Source organism: Schistocerca serialis, chromosome 11 (genome assembly GCF_023864345.2).
Source record: "Schistocerca serialis cubense isolate TAMUIC-IGC-003099 chromosome 11, iqSchSeri2.2, whole genome shotgun sequence".
NCBI lineage: Eukaryota > Metazoa > Arthropoda > Insecta > Orthoptera > Acrididae > Schistocerca > Schistocerca serialis.
Window position 1 is genome coordinate 211,763,403 of NC_064648.1, and position 25,103 is coordinate 211,788,505.

Genomic DNA, 25,103 nt, shown 5'->3' on the forward strand with positions numbered 1-25,103 from the left:
TGTTTATCAGGCGACAGTCCGGAACTGTATCGAACGCCTTCCGGAAGTCAAAGAAAATGGCATCTACCTGGGAGCCTGTATGTAATATTTTCTGGGTCTCATGAACAAATAAAGCGAGTTGGGTCTCACACGATCGCTGTTTCCTACAGATTCCTACAGAGTAGATTCTGAGTTTCCAGAAATGACATGATACGCGAGCAAAAAACATGTTCTAAAATTCTACAAGAGATCGATGTCAGAGATATAGGCCCACAGTTTTGCACATCTGCTCGATGACCCTTCTTGAAGACTGGGACTACCTGCGCTCTTTTCCAATCATTTGGAACCTTCCGTTCCTCTAGAGACTTGCGGTACTCGGCTGTTAGAAGGGGGGCAACTTCTTTCGCGTACTGTGTGTAGAATCGAATTGGTATCCCGTCAGGTCCAGTGGACTTCCCTCTGTTTATTGATTTCAGTTGCTTTTCTATTCCTTGGACACTTATTTCGATGTCAGCTATTTTTTCGTTCGTGCGGTGATTTAGAGAAGGAACTGCAGTACGGTCTTCCTCTGTGAAACAGCTTTGGAAAAAGGTGTTTAGTATTTCAGCTTTACGCGTGTCATCCTCGGTTTCAATGCCATCATCATCACGGAGTGTCTGGATATGCTGTTTCGAGCCACTTACTGATTTAACGTAAGACCAGAACTTCCTAGGATTTTCTGTCAAGTCGGTACATAGAATTTTACTTTCGAATTCACTGAACGCTTTACGCATAGCCTTCCTTACGGTAACTTTGACATCGCTTAGCTTCTGTTTGTCTGAGAGGTTTTGGCTGTGTTTAAACTTGCAGTGAAGCTCTCTTTGCTTTCGCAGTAGTTTCCTAACTTTGTTGTTGAACCACGGTGGGTTTTTCCCGTCGCTCACAGATTTACTCGGCACGTGCCTGTCTAAAACGCATTTTACGATTGCTTGAACTTTTTCCATAAACACTCAACATTGTCAGTGTCGGAACAGAAATTTTCGTTTTGATCTGTTAGGTAGTCTGAAATCTTGCTAAACAGATAAACCATCCTCCCTTTTTTTATAATCCTATTTACTTCCATATTCAGGGATGCTGCAACGGCCTTATGATCACTGATTCCCTGTTCTACGCTTACAGAGTCGAAAAGTTGGGGTCTGTTTGTTATCAGTAGGTCCAAGATGTTATCTCCACGAGTCTTCATCTCAGAGTCGCAGTTGAACCTACGTCCTCAATTATTTGCTTGACGTATTCCAATCTCTGTCTCTCTGTACCGTTTTTACCCTCTACAATTCTCTCCAGTACCATGAAAGTAATTCCCAGATGTCTTGACAGATGTGTTATCATACTGTCCCTTCTTCTTGTCAATGTTTTCCACATATTCCTTTCCTCTCCAATTCTAACCTGAAGCTCCTTATTCCGTACCTCATCAGTCCACCTAATTTTCAACATTCTCCTGTAGAACCACATCTCAAATGCTTCGAATCTCTTCTGTTCCGGTTTCCCATGTTTGACTACCATACAAAGCAGTGCCCCAAACGTACATTCTCAGAAATTTCTTACTCAAATTCTGGTCTATGTTTGGAACCAATTGACTTATCTTGGCCAGGGATGCCTTTTTTGCCAGTGCTAGTCTGCTTTGTCCTCCTTTCTCCGTCCGTCCTTGGTTATTTCCGCCGCGCGGGATTAGCCAAGCGGTCTCAGGCACTGCAGTCATGGACTGTGCGGCTGGTCCCAGCGGAGGTTCGAGTCCTCCCTCGGGCATGGGTGTGTGTGTTTGTCCTTAGGATAATTTAGGTTAAGTAGTGTGTAAGCTTAGGGACTGATGACCGTAGCAGTTAAGCCCCATAAGATTTCACACACATATGAACATTCAGAACAAGAGGGAATAATAAGAGTGGAAGACCAAGAACGAAATGCTCGGATTTAAAAGGATGTGAGACAGGGATGTTGTCTTTCGACCCTTGCTGATCAATTGATGGTCACGAAGTAGATGAAGTTAAGGGATTCTGATACCTAGGTAGTAAAATTTGAACATTTTTTGGTTATTTCACCACCTAGGTAGCAGAGTTCCTAAACTTCATCTGCTTCGTGACCATCAATCCTGATGTTAAGCTTCGCACTGTTTTCATTTCTGCTACTTTTCATCAATCTTTCTCTTCGATTCAATCTCAATGCATATTCTGTACTCATTAGACTGTTCATTCAATTCAGTAGATCATGTAAATCTTCTTCAGTTTCACTGAGGATAGCAATGTCATCAGGAAATCGTATCATTCATATTCTTTCATCTACAACTTTAATTCCACTGTTGAACCTTTATTTTATTAGCGTCATTGCTTATTCGATCTATACACTGAACAGTAGGGACGAAAGTCTACATCCCATCTTACACCTTTTTTTAATTCGAGCACTTCGTTCTTGGTTGTCCACTCTTATTATTCCCTCTTGGCTCTCGTACGTATTCTATATTGCCCGTCTCTCTCTATAGCTTACTCTTATTTTTCTCAGACTTTCGAACATGTTGTGCCATTTTACATTGTCGAACGCTTGTTCCAGGACGACAAATCCTATTAACATGTGTTGATTTTTCTTTAGTCTTGCTTCCCTTATCGACCGCAACGTCAGAACGGCCTCTCTGCTGCCTTTACCTTTCCTAAAGCCAAACTGGTATCATCTAACACATCTTAAATTTTCTTTTCCATTCTGCTATGTATTATTTTTGTCTGCACCTTGGAAGTACGAGCTGTTAAGCTGTTTGTGCGATAATTCTGGCTCTTAGCTCTTGCAGTCTTTGAAGTCTTCGAAATTGTGACGACGATATTTTTCCGAAAGTCAGATGGTAGGCTATGTAGCCATTCCGCACACGAGTGTGAATCGCCGTTTTGTTGCCCCTTGCCCCAGCGATTCTAGAAAATCTGATGGAATGTTATATATTCATTGTGCCTTATTTGTTCGTAATTGGGAGTACTATTATGCTTGAAATTTCCTGGCAGATTAAAACTGTGTGCCCGACCGAGACTCGAACTCGGGACCTTTGCCTTTCGCGGGCAAGTGCTCTACCAACTGAGCTACCGAAGCACGACTCACGCCCCGTCGTCACAGCTTCACTTCTGCCAGTACCTCGTCTCCTACCTTCCAAACTTTACAGAAGCTCTCCTGCGAACCTTGCAGGACTAGCACTCCTGAAAGAAAGCAGACAGTTTTAATCTGCCAGGAAGTTTCATATCGCCGCACACTCCGCTGCAGAGTGAAAATCTCACTCTGGAAACATCCCCCAGGCTGTGGCTAAGCCATGTCTCCGCAGTATCCTTTCTTTCAGGAGTGCTAGTTCTGCAAGGTTCGCAGGAGAGCTTCTGTAAAGTTTGGAAGGTAGGAGACGAGATACTGGCAGAAGTAAAGCTGTGAGGATAGGGCGTGAGTCGTGCTTCGGTAGCTCAGTTGGTAGAGCACTTGCCCGCGAAAGGCAAAGGTCCCGAGTTCGAGTCTCGGTCGGGCACACAGTTTTAATCTGCCAGGAAGTTTCATATCAGCGCACACTCCGCTGCAGAGTGAAAATCTCACTCTGGAAACATCCCCCAGGCTGTGGCTAAACCATGTCTCCGCAGTATCCTTTCTTTCAGGAGTGCTAGTTCTGCAAGGTTCGCAGGAGAGCTTCTGTAAAGTTTGGAAGGTAGGAGACGAGGTACTGGCAGAAGTAAAGCTGTGAGGACGGGGCGTGAGTCGTGCTTCGGTAGCTCAGTTGGTAGAGCACTTGCCCGCGAAAGGCAAAGGCCCCGAGTTCGAGTCTCGGTCGGGCACACAGTTTTAATCTGCCAGGAAGTTTCATATCAGCGCACACTCCGCTGCAGAGCGAAAATCTCACTCTGGAAACTATTATGCTTCTTTACCATTCCTTTCCTTAAGTCGTTTGTTCGTGTTACAGGAACTTAGCGATGCGAGACTGCTTTGACGAAGCAACATCCCATATGAGTTAGTGTAAGTCTCTTATGCCTGAATGTGTTTCCTGTATGTTTGCATCATAATTGTTTTTCTGTAGTTGAATTTTATTTCATTGCTCGAGTTTCGTGTTTCTAGTAGCGTGTGAACTGGTGATAGCAACCACATGTTTAGCATGTGGTGTACTAAACCTTCGGCTGTGCTAATTGACCTTCTCATAGCGTAACTTCTTTTAATAACAATCTGCGTGAGTGTAACTTCATTTCATTCGAATATCATTCGGTGTTTTACATGCTGTTTGTTATCTGGATTAGACCAGAAGCATTTCCGCCACGTAGTGAGCCCTCACCTCAATGTTACCATTTCTTCAAGTTGGTTGTTCAAGCTGAATTTCAAATCGAGTGCCACTTTGCGTTTATTCTAAATGTTTGCGAGTTTTTTGTACTTGCGAAATCAGGACTTCCTATGCGAGCTGCTGATCACGCCGTTGACTGATGAAGCTGCTTACTCTCTGGCCCATCGTGGGTAAGTTTTGTATGGGATTATATTTATGGTCTCTTCTTTGTGTGTGTGTGGACTGTTGCCGCGAATGGGAATGTGCGTGCAGTTTGGCGAATCCTTCCTTCTCACTTACGCTGTATTCTTTCCCATCTGCTGAGATACAGTTTGTGCAGTGAATACTGTGTTATAATGAGTATCGAGCATCCCCCTGCAATTCTGATTTTTACTTATTCTCGTTGTGTGATTCATACTATAAATAAATGTTCAGTAGTTTCTCAGTTGTGATCGTGGCTTTACTCAGGGCAACACAAGCAACTTTTCAGTTTAGCTTCTTCAAAGCAGTCTGATTATCAATGACAATTTGGTTTTTAATATTTTATTTGCTGTGTTAATACGAGGGTGAGTCAAATGAAAACCTTAAATGTGTAATAACAAATCGAAATTTCGCGCCGTTATCCTGTAGGTTGGTAAGCGTGCTACAAACAGCGTGCAGGATGTGAATGTATGCTTTCCCGGCGTATGCAGCTGGCGAAGAGTTCTCGGGCTTCCAGCCGGGTGGCGGTGTCTTCAAACTGCGACGTTCCGACGAGTGACATACTCATCATCTTCTGGCGAAGTGCCGAGACTTTGCGGATGCCGGTCCCTTTATGCCTGCGGTGTGCCCCCCACCACCTGGCCGCGGGAGGCTGGGTCCAGAAGCGCGTGCGCCGTTCGTGTCTCCGTCAGAGCATTCTGATCGCGTCTCGTGAGCTGGACGGTTCGTGTTGCGTTCCTGGCGTACTGCGGCTAATGCTGGATTCCAGGCCGCGCTCAGTTGATAGCCTTCGTCCCTGTTCACAAGATTCTCGTGGACCCGTATTTCTATTGATTCTTTAATGACGCTATCCCAATAGCTCCCGGCTCGGCACAGCACTCTGGTGTTTTCGAAATCAAAGGTGTGGTTTTCTTTGATGCTATGTTCGGCTATAGCAGATTGCTCTATCTGTCCAAGTCGAACATGCCTGATGTGTTCCTCGCACCTTTTAGAGATGCAGCGCTGCGTTTGACCAATGTACTGCACACCACATTCGCAGGCAATGCTGTATATACCAGGTGTGTTTACTTTGAGTGGGTCTTTAGCTGAGCCCAGCAGCTCTTCGGCGGTGGTCGGAAGACGGTATTTATGTTAGATTTTCTTAATAGCCTCCCGATTTTGGCTGATGTGGGCCCCAAATATGGAAGAAAGGCGAGTCTCTTGCTAACTTCCTCTTCCTCTTCCTGAAATTTGTCAGCCTGTCTCCTCTTGAAGGCCCTGCCAATCTGTGTTTCACTGTACCCGTTTTTCCGAAATACCTCTCTTAGGTGGTGTAATTCGTCTGAGAGGCTTTCTTTGTCACAAATGACGTGCGCCCTATGTACCAAGGTGGTCAGTACTGACTGGCGTTGCGCCGGATGGTGGCAGCTGGTTGCATGGAGGTACAGGTCTGTGTGCGTCTTTTTTCTATATACTGAATGGCCCAGCGTGCCATCCGCTTTCTTCCTGATCAGTATGTCCAGGAATGGACATGCATTAACCGCAATACGCCAGGAACGCAACAAGAACCGTCCAGCTCACGAGACGCGATCAGAATGCACTCGCTTCCCCCTCCACCTCGCCCGCCGGCTCCGCTGGACCCAGCCTCCTGCGGCCAGGTGGTGGGGGGCACACCGCAGGTATAAAGGGACCGGCATCCGCGAAGTCTCGGCACTTCGCCAGAAGATGATGAGTATGTCACTCGTCGGAACGTCGCAGTTTGAAGACACCGCCACCCGGCTGGAAGCCCGAGAACTCTTCGCCAGCGTGCAGAATGGCCTGTACGTGGCAGCATAGTGCAGATGCACACATACCGTTGCAGTATCAGTATAAAGATGGCCGCCCCACTTGCGACTTGCACCAGGGAAGAACAGCCTTCTGTTATTCGTTTTTTTGCGCAGTGAAGGTGTGAAACCTATTGAAATTCATCGACCAATAAAGGTTCAGTACAGTGAGGCATATTTGTCACAGCAGCAAGTCTGCGAATGGAGTAGGAAGTTGGCAAATGGTGTGACTTCGGTGGAAGATGCTCCTCGTCCAGGTCAGGCACAACGAGTTGTGACTCCACAGAACATGGCAGCAGTTGAAGCCATAGTGAAGGAAAACCGTCGAGTGCCACTGAATGACACTGCAGCATGTTTACAGATTAGTCACGGGTCAGCACACAACATTGTGCACGATGTGCTCCAGTTCCACAAAGTGTGTGCAAGATGGGTGCCACGGCAGCTGACTCCTGAAATGAGAGAACGACGTGTCGATGCTCGTGAAGAGCTTCTTCGGCGCTTTGAACGAGAAGGTAATGGCTTCCTTGCAAGAATCGTTACTGGGGACGGAATCTCGGTTCACTTCCACCAACCGGAAATGAAGAGAGCGAGCAAGAAATGGCGCCATTCCTCATCACCAAAAGCGAAGAAGTTTCGAGCAGAATCATCAACAGGGAAGGTTATGCTGACTCTCTTTTGGGACGAAAAAGGCGTCGTTTTGGAGCATTACGTGCCTAGAGGGACCACTGTCACCAGTGCATCATACACAGATCTCCTAAAAAATCATCTGCGGCCTGCAATCAAATCAAAGCGACGTGGATTGCTATCAGCAGGTGTCCTTTCGCAACACGACAATGCAAGGCCCCACACTGCCCGTACGACAGCTGCAACAATCACAGACCTGCATTTTGAGTGTCTTCGTCATCCACCATACTCACCAGACATTACCTCAAGTGATTTCCGTATGTTTGAACCACTCAAAGACGCAGTGGGAGGAAAGAAGTTCCGTTCTGATGAAGAGGTACGCCACGCGGTGCACGATTGGTTGCGCGGACTACCAAAAGAATTTTTTTCTGTCGAAATTTATCCACTTTGTAAGCGCTGGAGGACTTGCATTGAGCGTGGGGGAGATTATGTTGAAAAGTGATGCAGCTTTGTACCACTTCTGCACAATAAATAACGTTTTTAAAAAAAATATTTAAGGTTTTCATTTGACTCACCCTCGTATGAGAGTTTTAATTTTGGGCATGATCAAATGCTAATCACGGAGATAACCTTTTAGCGTCTCAATGTAATCTTAATTTATTCAATTAGTTACGAATTTATCTACTGAGACTTACTCCGGACAGTCGCGTACTTCTATCACTTGCAGTATGACGACTGAGTGAGAAGCGTTAGTTGAAGACGGGTACGCACCATCCAGCAGGAAGTGTGTGTGTGATACTATTTTCTTTTTATTGTTCGGTGCGTTAATCTCCTGTTTTTTAAGCATACACTGCCGCTTTTCGGAACCACTTTCTCGAGAAAATCCTTTTGTCACCATTTCTTAAAATTCTTTGCTCGATTAACCATCGCAGGATTCAGCTAGGCAAGTGTGGGGGAACCGCCCGAAAGCGACACTCTTACAGGTAGGTCGGGAACTGACCAAAAGTCTGGTTTCACTTGAAAAGAAATGTAGAAGGGGCTGTGCGTCGCGCGAGGGATTTCAAGGGGACCGAGAGAGGTGGCGCAGTGGTTAGGCACTGGACTCGCATTCGGGTGGACGACGGTTCAATCCCGCGTCCGGCCATCCTGATTTAGGTTTTCCGTGATTTCCCTAAATCGCTCCAGGCAAATGCCGGGATGGTTCCTTTCAAAGGGCACGGCCGACTTGCTTCCCCGTCCTTCCCTAATCCGATGAGATCGATGACCACGCTGTCTGGTCTCCTTCCCCCAAAAACCACCACCATTTCGAGGGTGTGCGCATCCAAACGCAGTTGTTTAAAGTAGGGGGAGTGATGTAAAAGTCGTGTTTCCGCAGTATGACAGTACGGAAGGCAATTGGGCGGGCCGAGGGCAGAATGTTCCAGCTGAACGACGAGTGCCGGCGCGTAGATGAAGGGCGAGGCACGGCTGTGAGGCGACGCCGGCCAAGAGCACGCCGACTGGGACGACACCACTGCAGGGGCGCCCTCTGTCCAAAGAGAATAACAGCAAAGCGCCGCGTAGCCCCGGCCCCCGGACACACTACGACGCCACCGGCAACTCCAGCGACACGTTCGTAATTTGCTCGCGGCTAAGAAACGCCGGGACTGGCGACAGACATGCGCCCGTTTAAATGCTACCCTCCCAATCCACTCGTCCAAGTTCTGGTCAGCCTTCCGTCGCCTTACCGGAACTAAACCCTCCCCCTACTATCCTCTTCTCCACGATGATCACCCCTTCCCTGACACCCTTAGGAAGGCCAACCACTTTGCCTCCTACCTCTCCGATGTATTTTCCATCCCCGATGATCCCCAGTTCGATTACTCCCTGTTCCCGGATATCCACGATCGAACTGACACCTCCGTCCTCCCCTCGCCCCGGGTTTCCAGTACTTGGACAACATTGCACACACGGAACTCAATGCCCCTATCACTACACAGGATCTCATTGCTACACTCCGCACAAAGCGCAACACCGCTCCTGGTCACGATCGTGCCACCTACCGTCACCTTCGTGAAGCTCCTGTCTCTTTCCTCTCCACCCTGGCCAGGCTCTACAATGTAGTCCTGTCCACCGGTTACTACCCCGACCTGTGGAAAACCTCCCGTATCCTCATGTTCCTTAAACCTGGCAAACCGCCGTCTGCCGTCTCCTCCTACCGTCCCATCAGCCTTACCTCGGTCTTCAGCAAGGTCCTGGAATCTATCCTCACCCGGCGCATCCACCAGCATCTCCGCCTGCACCGCCTCCTTCCCGTTACCCAGTGTGGCTTTCGGCCGTCCTTCTCTTCCGACGATCTTCTCCTTCACCTCACTCATCTCCTTTCCGAACAGCTTAATTCCCGTCGCTCCGCAATCTTCCTCTCCCTGGACCTCGAACGTGCCTATGACCGCGTATGGCATTCCGGTCTCCTCTTCAAGCTCCAAACCTTCGCCCTTCCCATTAACTACGTCCGTCTGATCGGCTCCTTTCTCTCCCGCCGTCCTTCCTATGCCACCATCCATAACACCGATTCCTACACCTTTTTCCCCTCCGCCGGTGTGCCCCAAGGCTCCGTCCTCTCCCCCCTTCTGTACCTTTTGTACACGGCGGACATGCCGCCGCCGTCACCTCCCGTCCACCTCCTCCAGTTTGCCGATGACACCTCGTTCCTTGCACTTGCCCCCACCCTGCAGCGCTCGCAACACCTTCTCCAATCCCATCTTGACCGGTTCACCGCTTGGTGCAACCGGTGGTTGCTCGAGGTCAATCCCTCCAAAACCCAGGCGATCATTGTAGGCAAAACCACCCCTTCCTTCCGCCTCCTTGATTTCTATCTCACCATCTATGGCCGTCCTATCGCCCTCACTCCCACCCTTAAGTACCTTGGCGTCACCCTCGACCGTCGCCTCTCCTGGACTCCCCACCTCCGGACAATCCAAGCCAAGGCACGCTCCCGACTCGGTCTTCTCAAGCTCCTCTCCGGCCATACGTGGGGTCTGGACCCCTCCACCATCCCCCACACCTATAAATCCCTCATCCGCCCTATCCTTTGTTATGCCCATCCGGCTTGGATCTCCGCCCCCCCTACCTTTTATAAATCCCTCCAAATCATTGAACGTCATGTTCTCCGCTCGCCTATCGCATCCGTCTCCCCTCCCCCACGCGGATCCTGTATGATCTCATCCCCTTCCCTCACCTCCTCCTTTTCCTTGATATGGATCCTGTACACCTCCCGCAAACTCGATCCTCCTCACCCGCTCGTCTCCCCGATCCTCTCCCACCCCCGCCCGCTGCCGCGCCTGTATTCCCAAGTCCCACCCGGTCTCCATCTCTCCACCCTCCTTACCCTCTTCCGCCAGCTCCCTCTCCCTGATGATGCCCTCCTCCCCTCCATCTACCCCTCCTACCAACTTTGATCCTCCCACCCTCCTCCTGTACTTACTCCTCTGGGCACCCTCCCTCCCTTCTCTCCCTTTTCCCTCCCTCCTCCTTTTCTCCCCCCTTCTCCCCCAGGCCTCCCCTCCCCTGTCCCTCACCTCCTGCCCCCGTCTCCTAAGCCATTGGCATCCTTTTTTTTTCTCCCCTCTACCCCACCTCACCCCTGTTCCCCTCTTGGCAGGTCCCCGGACTCGCACACGCTCAGTGGACATTCGCGCGCCAGAGATCACCGCCATCAGTGTATCGTGTGTGCCGTCATGTTTAGTGTTCAGTGTTCACCGTCACACTCCATTGTTCACCAGTGCCATCGTATTCTTCAGTGTTTGTGCGTCGTGTCAACAGTTCGTAGTGTGGATTGTCATCGACTGTGAACGGCTTCTTGTGTTTTTATGTTCATGTGTCTCCTGTTTTTTCCCGCCGTTTTTCTAAGTGATGTCTCTTCTCTGTTTATCTCATTGTACTCTCTTCGGCTGAAGAGCGGCGTATTGTGCTGCTGCCAGCCTACCTGATGGTTCAGGTGTAAAAATAACAATAAAGTAAAAAAAAAAAAGTAAAAATAGCCTCAGCCGCACTAGAAGAGCCGCACTGGAAAACGAGCCATGGCTTGTGAACAATATCATTTACTTGCATGGAAACTGTATACATTAAAGGGCATTGACTACTTGCATGTCGCCCATTGCTTGCGACCAATGTATGTAAAGACGCCAGTGAGCCATAGCTGGCTCGTCTTGCGCTTGTCTTCGGTCACACCATGGTTGCAGTCCTGTGCTTTTACACTACTGGCCATTAAAATTGCTACACCAAGAAGAAATACAGATCATAAACGGGTATTCGTTGGACATATATATTATACTAGAACTGAAATGTCATTACATTTTCACGCAATTTGGGTGCATACATCCTGAGAAATCAGTACCCAGAACAACCACCTCTGGCCGTAATAACGGCCTCGATACGCCTGGGCATTGAGTCAAACAGAGCTTTGATGGCGTGTACAGGTACAGCTGCCCATGCAGCTGCAACACGATACCACAGTTCATCGAGAGTAGTGACTGGCGTATTGCGACGAGCCAGTTGCTCGGCCACCATTGACCAGACGTTTTCAGTTGGTGAAACATCTGGAGAATGTGCTGGCCAATGGAGCAGTCGAACATTTTCTGTATCCAGAAAGGCCCGTACAGGACCTGCAACATGCGGTCGTGCATTATCCTGCTGAAATGTAGGGTTTCGCAGGGATCGAATGAAGGGTAGAGCCACGGGTGGTAACACATCTGAAATATAACGTCCACTGTTCAAAGTGCCGTCAATGCGAACAAGAGGTGACCGAGACGTGTAACCAATGGCATCTCATACCATCACGCCGGGTGATACGCCAGAATGGCGATGACGAATACACGCTTCCAATGTGCGTCCACCGCGATGTCGCCAAACACGGATGCGACCATCGTGATGGTGTAAACCGAACCTGCATTCATCCGAAAAAATGACGATTTGCCATTCGTGCACCCAGGTTCGTCGTCGAGTACACCATCTGTGATGCGGCATTGAGGGTAACCGCAGCCACGGTCTCCGAGCTGATAGTCCATGCTGCTGCAAACGTCGTCGAACTGTTCGTGCAGATGGTTGTTGTCTTGCAAACGTCCCCATCTGTCGACTCAGGGATCGAGACGTGGCTGCACGATCCGTTACAGCCGTGCGGATAAGATGCCTGTCATCTCGACTGCTAGTGATACGAGGCCGTTGGGATCCAGCACGGCGTTCCGTATTACCCTCCTGAACCCACCGATTCCATATTCTGCTAACAGTCATTGGATCTCGACCAACGCGATCAGCAATGTCGCGATACGATAAACCGCAATCGCGATAGGCTACAATGCGATCTTTATCAAAGTCGGAAACGTGATGGTACGCATTTCTCTTCCTTACACGAGGCATCACAACAACGTTTCACCAGGCAACGCCGGTCAACTGCTGTTTGTGTATGAGAAATCGGTTGGAAACTTTCCTCATGCGAGCACGTTGTAGGTGTCGCCACCGGCGCCAACCTTGTGTGAATGCTCTGAAAAGCTAATCATTCTCAGCATCTTCTTCCTGTCGGTTAAATTTCGCGTCTGTAGCAAGTCAGCTTCGTTGTGTAGCAATTTTAATGGCCAGTAGTGTAGTTCTAAGTCTAGGTGACTGATGACGTCAGATGTTAAGTTCCATAGTGCTTAGAGCCATTTCAACTATCTTAATCAAATTGTCTGCCAACCAAGTCCCAATTTCTTCTGTATTAACACTGTTCGAAAATCCGGAAGTGTCGATAACTATCACAATCTCGTCAAATTTCATACCGTGTCCCTTGTTTAAGTGATGTTCTGCTACCGACTATTTTTGCGGCTATTTTAGCCTTGTTTGACGGCAAACTTCCGTGCACCTGTCCTGAACTGTGTGAGTCGAAAACTCTGACACAGAGTTTCATAAATGCCACGCTCCCTAAGCCCCAAACCATCCTTCACACAGAAGATTAGTGCCCTAATATTCGAAAATGCACAGAACACACTCTTATTGTTAAAACTCCCAGGCGGCCGGAGTGGCCGACCGGTTCTAGGAGCTACAGTGTAGAACCGTGCGACCGCTATGGTCGCAGGTTCGAATCCTGCCTCGGGCACAGATGTGTGTGATGTCCTTAGGCTAGTTACGTTTAAGTAGTTCTGTTCTAGGGGACGGATGACCTCAGAAGTTAAGTTCAAATGGTTCAAATGGCTCTGAGCACTGTGGGACTTAACTTTTGAGGTCATCAGTCGCCTAGAACTTAGAACTACTTAAACCTAACTAACCTAAGGACATCACACACATCCATGCCCGAGGCAGGATTCGAACCTGCGACCGTAGCGGTCGCTCGGCTCCAGACTGTAGCGCCTAGAACCGCACGGCCAGTCCGGCCGGCAGGAGTTAAGTCCCATAGTGCTCAGAGCCATTTGAACCATTTAAAACTCCCAAAAATTCTTCAAGTCTTAAACGATATGCCCCCAGCATAAGGGATAATGGCCAGACATCCATGCTCCTCTTCATGCACCTCTGAAGATTGTCCAAACTAAATAGCGCGACGTATCTGTTCCCAGAGTATCCATTTTCCTTAAACACAGGCGTCAGACGTGCAAGTTCTTGAGTTAAACCGTCCGCATCGGAAATAGCATATGGTATGCGTACCAGAGTCTAAGAACGACGTTGCGTTGGTACGACGGATGGTGACTCATCCATGCAGATTTTTTTTTTTTTTTTTTTTTTTTTTTTTTTTTTTTTTTTTTTTTTTTTTTTTTGTACACCTTGAAGTTCAAAATTGGGAGCATCGTTTTGAACCTTCGTTTTAAATTTAATGCTGGGATGAAGACAGCTGACGTGGTCAAAAAATCTGTCGAGAGAATCACGTCCATGAGGCCATACGAAACAGGAATCATCTACGTTGCTTCCAAAGCTGAAGTCATCAGTGCCGTATCCTCAAAGTTCTCCACAAATAAATTGGAAACTATGGACGATAAAGGACTACCCGTAGCCACTCAGTCATTTTTTAAAAAATGTAACCATTAAATGAAAAATACGTGGATGTCAGCGCATCGCGGAAAAGCTTCACCAACTCTTCATCCAGTTTTTTCACTTTCAAACTCAAGGAACTCTTCCAGAAAGACTCGTGTAAATAGAGGTACCACAAATAAAATTCACTAGTCAGTCCCAAGGACCCACACTCATGATTTCAACCATCTAATGAAATCGACCAAATTGAAGATTTGTTGATCATACTTGCCAGCATTGGGTTAAGAATGGATGTAAGTCGGTGCACCCAGGCCTACGAAGTACATCTACATCCATACTCCGCAAGCCACCTGGCGGTGTGTGGCGGAGCGTGCTTTGAGTTCTCCCTTCTATTCCAGTCTCGTATTGCTCATGGAAAGGAAGATTGTCGGTATGTCTCTGTGTGGCCTGTAATCTCTCTGATTTTATCCTCATGGTCTCTTCGCGAGATATACGTAGGAGGGAGCAATATACTGCTTGACTCCTCGGTGAAGGTATGTTCTCGAAACTTCAACAAAAGCCCGTACCGAGCTACTGAGCGTCTCTCCTGCAGAGTCTTCCACTGGAGTTTATCTATCATCTCCGTAACGCTTTCGCGACTACTAAATGATCCTGTAACGAAGCGCGCTGCTCTCCGTTGGATCTTCTCTATCTCTTCTATCAACCCTATCTGGTACGGATCCCACACTGGTGAGAAATATTCAAGAGTGGGCGAACAAGTGTACTGTAACCTACTTCCTTTGTTTTCGGATTGCATTTCCTTAGGATTCTTCCAATGAATGTCAGTCTGGCATCTGCTTTACCGACGATCTACTTTATGTGATCATTCCATTTTAAATCACTCCCACTGCCTACTCCCAGATAATTTATGGAATTAACCGCTTCCAGTTGCTGACATGCTATATTGTGGCTAAATGATAAAGGATCTTTCTTTCTGTGTATTCGCAGTACATTACACTTGTCTACATTGAGATTGGATTGCCATTCCCTGCACCATGCGCCAATTCGCTGCAGATCTTCCTGCATTTCAGTACAATTTTCCATTGTTACAACCTCTCGATATACCACAGCATCATCCGCAAAAAGTCTCAGTGAACTTCCGATGTCGTCCACAAGGTCATTTATGTGTATTGTGAATAGCAACGGTCCTACGACACTCCCCTGCGGCACACCTGAAATCACTCTTACTTCGGAAGACTTCTCTCCATTGACAATGACATGCTGCGTTCTGTTATCTAGGAACTCTTCAATCCAATCACACAATTTCTCTGATAGTCCATATGATCTTACTTTGTTCATTAAACGACTGTGCGGAACTGTATCGAAGAAACACGGCATCTACCTGGGAACCCGTGTCTATGGCCCTCTGAGTCTCGTGGACGAATAGCGCGAGCTGGGTTTCGCACGATCGTGTTTTTCTAAACCCATGCTGATTCCTACAGAGTAGATTTCTAGTCTCCAGAAAAGTCATTGTGCTCGAACATAATACGTGTTCCATAATGCTACAACTGATCGACGTTAGACATATAGGTCTATAGTTCTGCACATCTGTTCGACGTCCCTTCTTGAAAACGGGGATGACCTGTGCCCTTTTCCAATCCTTTGGAAGGCTACGCTCTTCTAGAGACCGACGCTACACCGCCGCAAGAAGGGGGCAAGTAACATCAGGAATAGAGCAAAATGGCACAGTGGTTAGCACACTGGACTCACATTTGGCAGGATGACGGCTCAAACGCGCTTCCGGCCATCCTGATTTAGGTTTCTGTGATTTCCATAAATCGCTTCAGCCATCTGTCAGGATGGTTCCTTCAAAGTGGCTCAGCCAACTTCCTTCCCCATCCTTCCCCAATTCGATGGAGCCAATGACCTCACTGTTTGGTCCCCCGCCCCCCAGATCAAGCAACCAATCAATCACATCAAGTCAGACGACTGACTGATCTCCCCCAATCCATAACACCCCGTCTTCCCCTCCCGCAGAAAAAACGGATGTGAGAACGTTTCGGCGTGCGCGCGGCGTGGCGTCTTCAGGACTGACCTGCTGCTGGAAGTGCTCGGCCCGGGCGAGCGCCTCGGCGGCCTCCTTCTTCTCCTTCTTCTCCTCGTCGGTCTGCGAGCGGCTGGAGCCGCTCGTGGGGGGCGGGTAGGAAAACCAGAACTGGTGCGCCATGCCGACTCGGCCTCCTCAGCGCGCGCTGCCGGCTGCGGGGGCGGAGGCGGAGGCGGGCTGCGGGGGCGGCTACGCTCCTGCCAACACAGCACGGAGGCACGAGCGTCAGTCAGCAGCTGCACCAGTCGCAAAGATCCCGCATCTCATCACCTACAACAGTTATTGTGGTGTATAACAGATGTGGCGTAATTGGCGAAATCTTCTCAGTTTATCAGCAGAGTCGTAGCGCCCTGCATTCACAACGTTTCGACGAGTTTGCTACTCACCATCTTCAGGCAAAAAGTGCACTTTGTTACCTTACGGGGAGGTGTACTATCTTTGGCCCGAAAAAAACCATGTTCTTTGAGAATTTTTTCCCAGGATGTGTTATAGATATCAATGTCAAATTTGGCCAAAATATTGATTGATATTTCCTTTACAAACGGGAATTTTTTCGACGGGAAATGTCGAAAGACAAAGGCGTAAGTGCCGTGGGAACGAAACAAAATTTTGATGTAGACCTTCTAATGGTACTTGAATAATGTAACCATTACGGCACTCACCTCAACCTCTCGATACCAGCAATATTCAACTGTGTTTCTGTAAAATAGTTAACATATTTCTATGAGTGACAGATTTCAGATAGATTATATAATGGTAAGACAGAGATTTAGGAACCACGTTTTAAGTTGTAAGACATTTCCAGGGGCAGATGTGGACTCTGACCACAATCTATTGGTTATGAACTGTAGATTAAAACTGAAGAAACTGCAAAAAGGTGGGAATTTAAGGAGATGGGACCTGGATAAACTGACTAAACCAGAGGTTGTACAGAGTTTCAGGGAGAAAATAAGGGAACAATTGACAGGAATGGGGGAATGAAATACAGTAGAAGAAGAATGGGTAGCTTTGAGGGATGAAGTAGTGAAGGCAGCAGAGAATCAAGTAGGTAAAAAGACGAGGGCTAGTAGAAACCCTTGGGTAACAGAAGAAATATTGAATTTAATTGATGAAAGGAGAAAATATAAAAATGCAGTAAATGAAGCAGGCATAAAGGAATACAAACGTCTCAAAAATGATATCGACAGGAAGTGCAAAATGGCTAAGCAGGGATGGCTAGAGGAGGCATGTAAGGATGTAGAGGCTTATCTCACTAGGGGTAAGATAGATACTGCCTACAGGAAAATTAAAGAGACCTTTGGAGATAAGAGGACCACTTGTAGGAATATCAAGAGCTCAGATGGAAACCCAGTTCTAAGCCAAGAAGGGAAAGCAGAAATATGTAAGGAGTATATAGAGGGTCTATACAAGGGCGACGTTCTTGAGGACAATATTATGGAAATGGGAGAGGATGTAGATGAAGATGAAATGGGAGATACGATACTGAGTGAAGAGTTTGACAGAGCACTGAAAGACCTGAGTCGAAACAAGGCCCCGGGAGTAGACAACATTCCATTGGAACTACTGACGGCCTTGGGAGAGCCAGTCCTGACAAAACTCTACCATCTGGTGAGCAAGATGTATGAGACAGGCGAAATACCCTCAGACTTCAAGAAGAATATAATAATTCCAATCCCAAAGAAAGCAGGTGTTGACAGATGTGAGAATTACCGAACAATCAGTTTAATAAGCCACAGCTGCAAAATACTAACACGAATTCTTTACAGACGAATGTAAAACCTAGTAGAAGGCGACCTCGGGGAAGATCAGTTTGGATTCCGTAGAAATATTGGAACACGTGAGGCAATACTGACCTTACGACTTATCTTAGAAGAAAGATTAAGGAAAGGCAAACTTACGTTTCCAGCATTTGTAGACTTAGAGAAACCTTTTGACAATGTTGACTGGAATACTCTCTTTCAAATTCTAAAGGTGGCAGGGGTAAAATACAGGGAGCGAAAGGCTATTTACAATTTGTACAGAAACCAGATGGCAGTTATAAGAGTCGAGGGACGTGAAAGGGAAGCAGTGGTTGGGAAGGGAGTAAGACAGGGTTGTAGCCTCTCCCCGATGTTATTCAATCTGTATATTGAGCAAGCAGTAAAGGAAACAAAAAAAAAAACTCGGAGTAGGTATGAAAATCCATGGAGAAGAAATAAAAACTTTGAGGTTCGCCGATGACATTGTAATTCTGTCAGAGACAGCAAAGGACTTGGAAGAGCAGTTGAACGGAATGGACAGTGTCTTGAAGCGAGGATATAAGATGAACATCAACAAAAGCAAAACGAGGATAATGGAATGTAGTCGAATTAAGTCGGGTGATGTTGAGGGTATTAGATTAGGAAATGAGACACTTAAAGTAGTAAAGGAGTTTTGCTATTTGGGGAGCAAAATAACTGACGATGGTCGAAGTAGAGAGGATATAAAATGAAGACTGGCAATGACAAGGAAAGCGTTTCTGAAGAAGAGAAATTTGTTAACATCGAGTATAGATTTCAGTGTCAGGAAGTCATTTCTGAAAGTATTTGTATGTAGTGTAGCCATGTATGGAAGTGAAACATGGACGGTAAATAGTTTGGACAAGAAGAGAATAGAAGCTTTCGAAATGTGGTGCTACAGAAGAATGCTGAAGATTAGATGGGTAGATCACATAACTAATGAGGAGTACTGAATAGGATTGGGGAGAAGAGGAGTTTGTGTGCACAACTTGACCAGAAGAAGGGATCGGTTGGTAGGATATGGTCTGAGGCATCGAGGGATCACCAATTTAGTATTGGAGGGCAGCGTGGAGGGTAAAAATCGTAAGGGGAGACCAAGAGATGAATACACTGAGCAGATTCAGAAGGATGTAGGTTGCAGTAGGTACTGGGAGATGAAGAAGCTTGCACAGGATAGAGTAGCATGGAGAGCTGCATCAAACCAATCTCAGGACTGAAGACCACAACAACAACAACATTCTGTTGGCACGATTTTCTTCGGTTCAGCAGAATAGTTGTCAAGACTGTTCATCCGTCGCTGTCGGTCAGTGGTTTACAAAGAGCACTCTACAGCTCTGGTCCATTACTTAGCATTGGCCCCTTACCTAGCTTGCATTTGTCGTGAATCTCTCGCCCAACGCAAAGTTCCAATCGAGTGGAAAAAGGCGCAGGTGACTCCAGTATTTAAGAAGGGTGAAAGAACAAACCTGCAAATTTACAGACCAATATCCTAAACTTCTGTTTGCCGCTGAATCCTTGAACATATTCTCAGTTCTAACATAATAAACTGTAAAAATAAAAGCGTAAGTAGGCTGTTTAGGTTTTTATGTTGGTAACGCCACGTAGCGCTCGGTATGAAAATCGATGGCTCTGCTGTGTCCAGTCTGTGGCTGGTTTGCGTTGTTGGAATATTCGCTGGTAGAGATGGGCAAACTGAAACACGTAACTGTTTCGAAACAAATGAAACAGTACAGTGTAATGTTTCGATACGGTGTTTCGAAACAGTGAAACAGTTTGTGTTTCGTAATCTGATAAACCTACACATTTTATCATCTCGAATGTCTCGCAAATGAGGTGCGAGAGCGCTACACTTGGGCGTCTTGGCAGTTTCGTATTTCCTGCAGCAAATGCGCTGCTTTCGTGTTGTGTGACTTTCATACTTTTCAATTGGCTGAGGACAGCCGTAGCTGGAGACAGAAGAACCACCACGAACGGAACTGGAGGTGGGAGCAAACTGCAGAAACTACGGATATGCTACTGGGATTCCCACATTCCGCTAGTATGGGTAATATACCCATCCTGCTAATTTCCATGCACACAAAGGGAATCATTGTGGATAATAGGCACAGTGACTATAGACTCACAAATAATGCCAAATAATTCGAATAAATAACAAAATATAACAGAAAAATTTTTGTCTTTGAAGGTGTTTCGAACGGTTACTATAAATTCACCATGCTTCCCAGCCCTTCCCGTTCACCATTACACTATCAGTGATACGTCAAACAGAATGCTTGCAATTATATATACATCAGATTTATGTATATGTCTAATAACTGTCACTCTACGCCTTTTTTTATTTAAAATGTTGTAGGCTTACTTGCGTTTCTTAATATGATTACTGTACATGAACAGAGAAGCATATGGTATAAAAAAAGTGTAATTTAACTGAATGATTTTCACACATTTATTATTTTGAATGAGAATAGTATGCGTTGTTTTATTGTTTGGTTAGTGTTTATAAAGCAGATGTTACGCCATTTCGGAATAGGACAGTCAGCTAGAAACGAAGCATTATTTTCGGGTATCTTAAGCTTCATGCTATTGCTTGTCAAAAAGATTTCGACACTCTTGAAAGTGTTTCACGAAGTGGCATGTTGTGTTTCAGTACCTGTGCCGAGCCCGAATCTCGTCCGACACAGAGCGGAATGAAACATCACTGTTTCGATACAATTAGTCCGTTCCAAGCACAGGTGCACTGAAACAGCCTTATTTTGAAACAACGATACAGTTTCTGTGTCTGTCTGGCTCGAGATCGAATCTGGTCCCGTTATCCGAGACAGGGGCGGAATGAAACACCACTGTTTCGAAACAGTGAACCACAGCCGTTCCGTAACACTGAAACAGTTCCACGTATCGATACATAGAAACAGTGGCCAAGTCTATTCGCTAGTGTAGCGTTGGGCAGTTGGATGTGAACAACGCGTAGCGTTGGGCAGTTGGAGGTGAGCCGCCAGCAGTGGTGGATGTGGGGAGAGAGATGGCGGAGTTCTCAGTGGTTAATATGAGCGGACGATCTGGACGTGTGTCCATCAGAGACAGTAAATTTGTAAGACTGGATGTCATGAACTGACTTTTGAACACTATTAAGGTACACTCCTGGAAATTGAAATAAGAACACCGTGAATTCATTGACCCAGGAAGGGGAAACTTTATTGACACATCCTGGGGTCAGATACATCACATGGTCACACTGACAGAACCACAGGCACATAGACACAGGCAACAGAGCATGCACAATGTCGGCACTAGTACAGTGTATATCCACCTTTCGCAGCAATGCAGGCTGCTATTCTCCCATGGAGACGATCGTAGAGATGCTGGATGTAGTCCTGTGGAACGGCTTGCCATGCCATTTCCACCTGGCGCCTCAGTTGGACCAGCGTTCGTGCTGGACGTGCAGACCGCGTGAGACGACGCTTCATCCAGTCCCAAACATGCTCAATGGGGGACAGATCCGGAGATCTTGCTGGCCTTCTAGAGCACGTTGGGTAGCACGGGATACATGCGGACGTGCATTGTCCTGTTGGAACAGCAAGTTCCCTTGCCGGTCTAGGAATGGTAGAACGATGGGTTCGATGACGGTTTGGATGTACCGTGCACTATTCAGTGTCCCCTCGACGATCACCAGTGGTGTACGGCCAGTGTAGGAGATCGCTCCCCACACCATGATGCCGGGTGTTGGCCCTGTGTGCCTCGGTCGTATGCAGTCCTGATTGTGGCGCTCACCTGCACGGCGCCAAACACGCATACGACCATCATTGGCACCAAGGCAGAAGCGACTCTCATCGCTGAAGACGACACGTCTCCATTCGTCCCTCCATTCACGCCTGTCGCGACACCACTGGAGGCGGGCTGCACGATGTTGGGGCGTGAGCGGAAGACGGCCTAACGGTGTGCGGGACCGTAGCCCAGCTTCATGGAGACGGTTGCGAATGGTCCTCGCCGATACCCCAGGAGCAACAGTGTCCCTAATTTGCTGGGAAGTGGCGGTGCGGTCCCCTACGGCACTGCGTAGGATCCTACGGTCTTGGCGTGCATCCGTGCGTCGCTGCGGTCCGGTCCCAGGTCGACGGGCACGTGCACCTTCCGCCGACCACTGGCGACAACATCGATGTACTGTGGAGACCTCACGCCCCACGTGTTGAGCAATTCGGCGGTACGTCCACCCGGCCTCCCGCATGCCCACTATACGCCCTCGCTCAAAGTCCGTCAACTGCACATACGGTTCACGTCCACGCTGTCGCGGCATGCTACCAGTGTTAAAGACTGCGATGGAGCTCCGTATGCCACGGCAAACTGGCTGACACTGACGGCGGCGGTGCACAAATGCTGCGCAGCTAGCGCCATTCGACGGCCAACACCGCGGTTCCTGGTGTGTCCGCTGTGCCGTGCGTGTGATCATTGCTTGTACAGCTCTCTCGCAGTGTCCGGAGCAAGTATGGTGGGTCTGACACACCGGTGTCAATGTGTTCTTTTTTCCATTTCCAGGAGTGTAAATTGATTGTTTCTTCTCCATCAAAATCTTTCATTTGCTAACTATGCCTATCAGTAGTTAGTGCCTTCAGTAGTCAGAATCTTTTATGTACCTGGCACTATTGGCGCTCGCTGTATTCCGTAGTTCGAGTCACGAAGATTTTGTGATTCATGAAAGGCATAGGTTATTGTTAGTCAAGGCCATTATTCTGTAGGGATTATTGAAAGTCAGACTACGTTGCGCTAAAAATATTGTGTGTCAGTTTAGTGGTGATAAGAATAAGTAAAGAGAAAACTGTTTGAGTACGTTGAGTTTTGCTCAGCTGTTTGAAAATCAAATAACTTAGAAGTTTTCCAGCACTGTCATTCATAATTTTTCAAAGGGGACGTTTCAAAATTAATGCAACGACAGCCCTCGTTGGGGAAGTATTTGACCTAGGTTTCGCCAATACGATGACTGCCTCCATCGGAAGTAAAAGATTCAAACTAGCAGGTCACGTATAAAATAATTATCAAGTGATAAAGCTTCAGGCACAAAATTTTTGAAATAGAATACATAGGAGGAATACATAGGCTGCTCACACACGCCCACTCTGATGCTACCGTAGCTCAGCATGTATGAGCAGCCCATAGTGGCTTGCCTCCTATACATTCTATTTCAAAAATTTTGTGCCTGAAGCTTTATCGCTTGATAATTATTTTATACGTGACCTGCCAGTTTGAGTCTTTCACTTCTGATGGAGGCACTCATCGTAGTGCTGAAACCTAGGTCAAATACTTCCATTTTGCGACCGAGGGCTGATATTGCATTAAATTTACTTTGTAAACGGTCGCTGACCACGCAGCCATGTTCAAAAATTTATATTAAACTTCCTTGAGACTGAGAAGTTTATGTCCACGAATCAGCACGGTTTTAGAAAGCATAGCTCGTGCGTAACTCAGCTTGCCCTTTGCTCACATGATATACTGAGAAGTACGGCCCGGGTTCGATTCCCGGCTGGGTCGGAGATTTTCTCCGCTCAGGGACTGGGTGTTGTGTCGTCCTAATCATCATCATTTCATCCCCATCGACGCGCAAGTCGCCAAAGTGGCGCCAAATCGAAAGACTTGGACCCGGCGAACGGTCTACCCGACGGGAAGCCCTAGTCACACGACATTTCCATTTAACAGACTGATTCCATATTTCTAGATTTCTGGAAAGCATTTGACATGGTGCCCCATTGGGGGCTGTTAAAGAAGGTACGAGCATATGGAATAAGTTAACAGATATGTTAGTGGTTCCAAGACTTCTTAAGGGGCTCCGGAAAGGCTCAAAATCATGAAAAGTTCAATTTTTACTTTTTTGCGTTTTCTGAATCTGCAGACTATTACCTTTTAATAGATATATAATTTATTCAATTCCGAAGACTACAACTATTTTTAAATTTTTTTTTTGAAATGTGTTCTAAATGGGCGTGACCCACTGTGGCGCTGTTAAACTGCTGTCAAATGGTGTTATTATTAACGTCCGTGTTCATCAGGTGCATTTTAGTGATGTGAGATAAAGCATGTGTTGTGGCTAACCTGTGATGGTTCAATATATATCGCTGGTGTGATTGTCGATTGTTTCATGTTTATTTACTCTGTCGTTATCTCGAAAATATTCGTAATTAATTCTGTTTCTTGAGTCTCTGTTTTGTTGAAGTATAATAATGAGTAAAAGTAAAGTTATTAGAAATCCTCTGAAGGCTTTTAAGAAAAGGAGAAATGTTGGAATGCCAAAGGTATGTGTTATTACTGTAAACAATAAAGACGATAACCAAGTGAGTGAATCTAACCTCTCAAGGACACCTGCCCATAGCAGTCAAAGTGGGAAAGAAAATACTTCACAGAAGAAGCTTGGTTCAATGAGTGAAAACTATGAATGTTTTATGGGCGAATCGGATGTGAATGAAATATTTGATATGTCGGTTCTCAAAGGAATTTTTTCAAACTGTGTAAGATGTATTCATTGTAGTGAAGTTGGTCTGGAACTCTCCATAATAAAGCACGTAGGACTTGCTAGTGAAATACAACTGAAATGTGATAAGTGTTCATACACGACCACCTTTTGGAACAGTGTTGCAGTAACTGCAACTGAAGAAAATGGTAGCAAAATCTACGAACACAACAACGAGCGATGCTTGCTTTAGATAAGGAACGCCTTCGGGCTGCAGACAGGGCTGTAAAGAGTCTAGAAATACAAGCAAGAGTAAACAGGAGGAGGAACAAGAGGAAGCTGGAGGAGGAGTTTGCAGAGGATGAAGATAATCCATCCTATGGACCTGGAATGCACTAAAAAGTTAATCCAATCTTTGTCGCTCGATTCCCAAAACTTTTATTTTCTCATACTAATTACATGTTTTCTAAGGATCTTCCAAACATATTTGTTTCAAACTTTCAGTAAATGTTACACAGTACCTTCTGCATAATTTAACACAGCCTTTTTCCAAAAAACTGTATATTTTTGAATATATTAATAAAAAATTGCAAAAAAATGTAGTGTATTTTTCATTACAATTGAAAAAAAATCATATTTAATAACTGAACTAAAATTTTGTAAAATGTCTGTGTTAAGTTGTAGCCCATATTCCAATAAATAATCTGTAAAAAGTTCAACTTCCTACCTCAAATACTTTGTGAGGAAAGATGTAATTTATAAGCGTTATTTTAACATTGCAAGTATAGGGCGTTCCGGAGCCCCTTAAGTAAGAGAACCCAGTATGTTGTCCTCGACGGTGAGTGTTCATCAGAGACAAGGGTATAGCCATGAGTGCCCCAGGGGAAGCATGATAGGACAGCTGTTGTTCAGTATATACATAAATGGTTTGGCGGACAGGGTGGGCAGCAATCTGTGC

The 25,103-nt window shown here is 46.5% G+C and overlaps 1 protein-coding gene across 1 annotated transcript in view; it reads right to left on the reverse strand.

The window, feature by feature from the left end:
* LOC126426664 (voltage-gated potassium channel subunit beta-2) overlaps positions 1-16,075 on the reverse strand; it is a 718,526-nt gene extending 702,451 nt beyond the window's left edge. The window contains exon 1 of the mRNA XM_050088549.1: positions 15,944-16,075. Coding sequence (XP_049944506.1) covers positions 15,944-16,075 — 132 coding nt within the window. The remainder of the gene's footprint in view (positions 1-15,943) is intronic.
* Between the last annotated feature and the right edge of the window lie 9,028 nt (positions 16,076-25,103).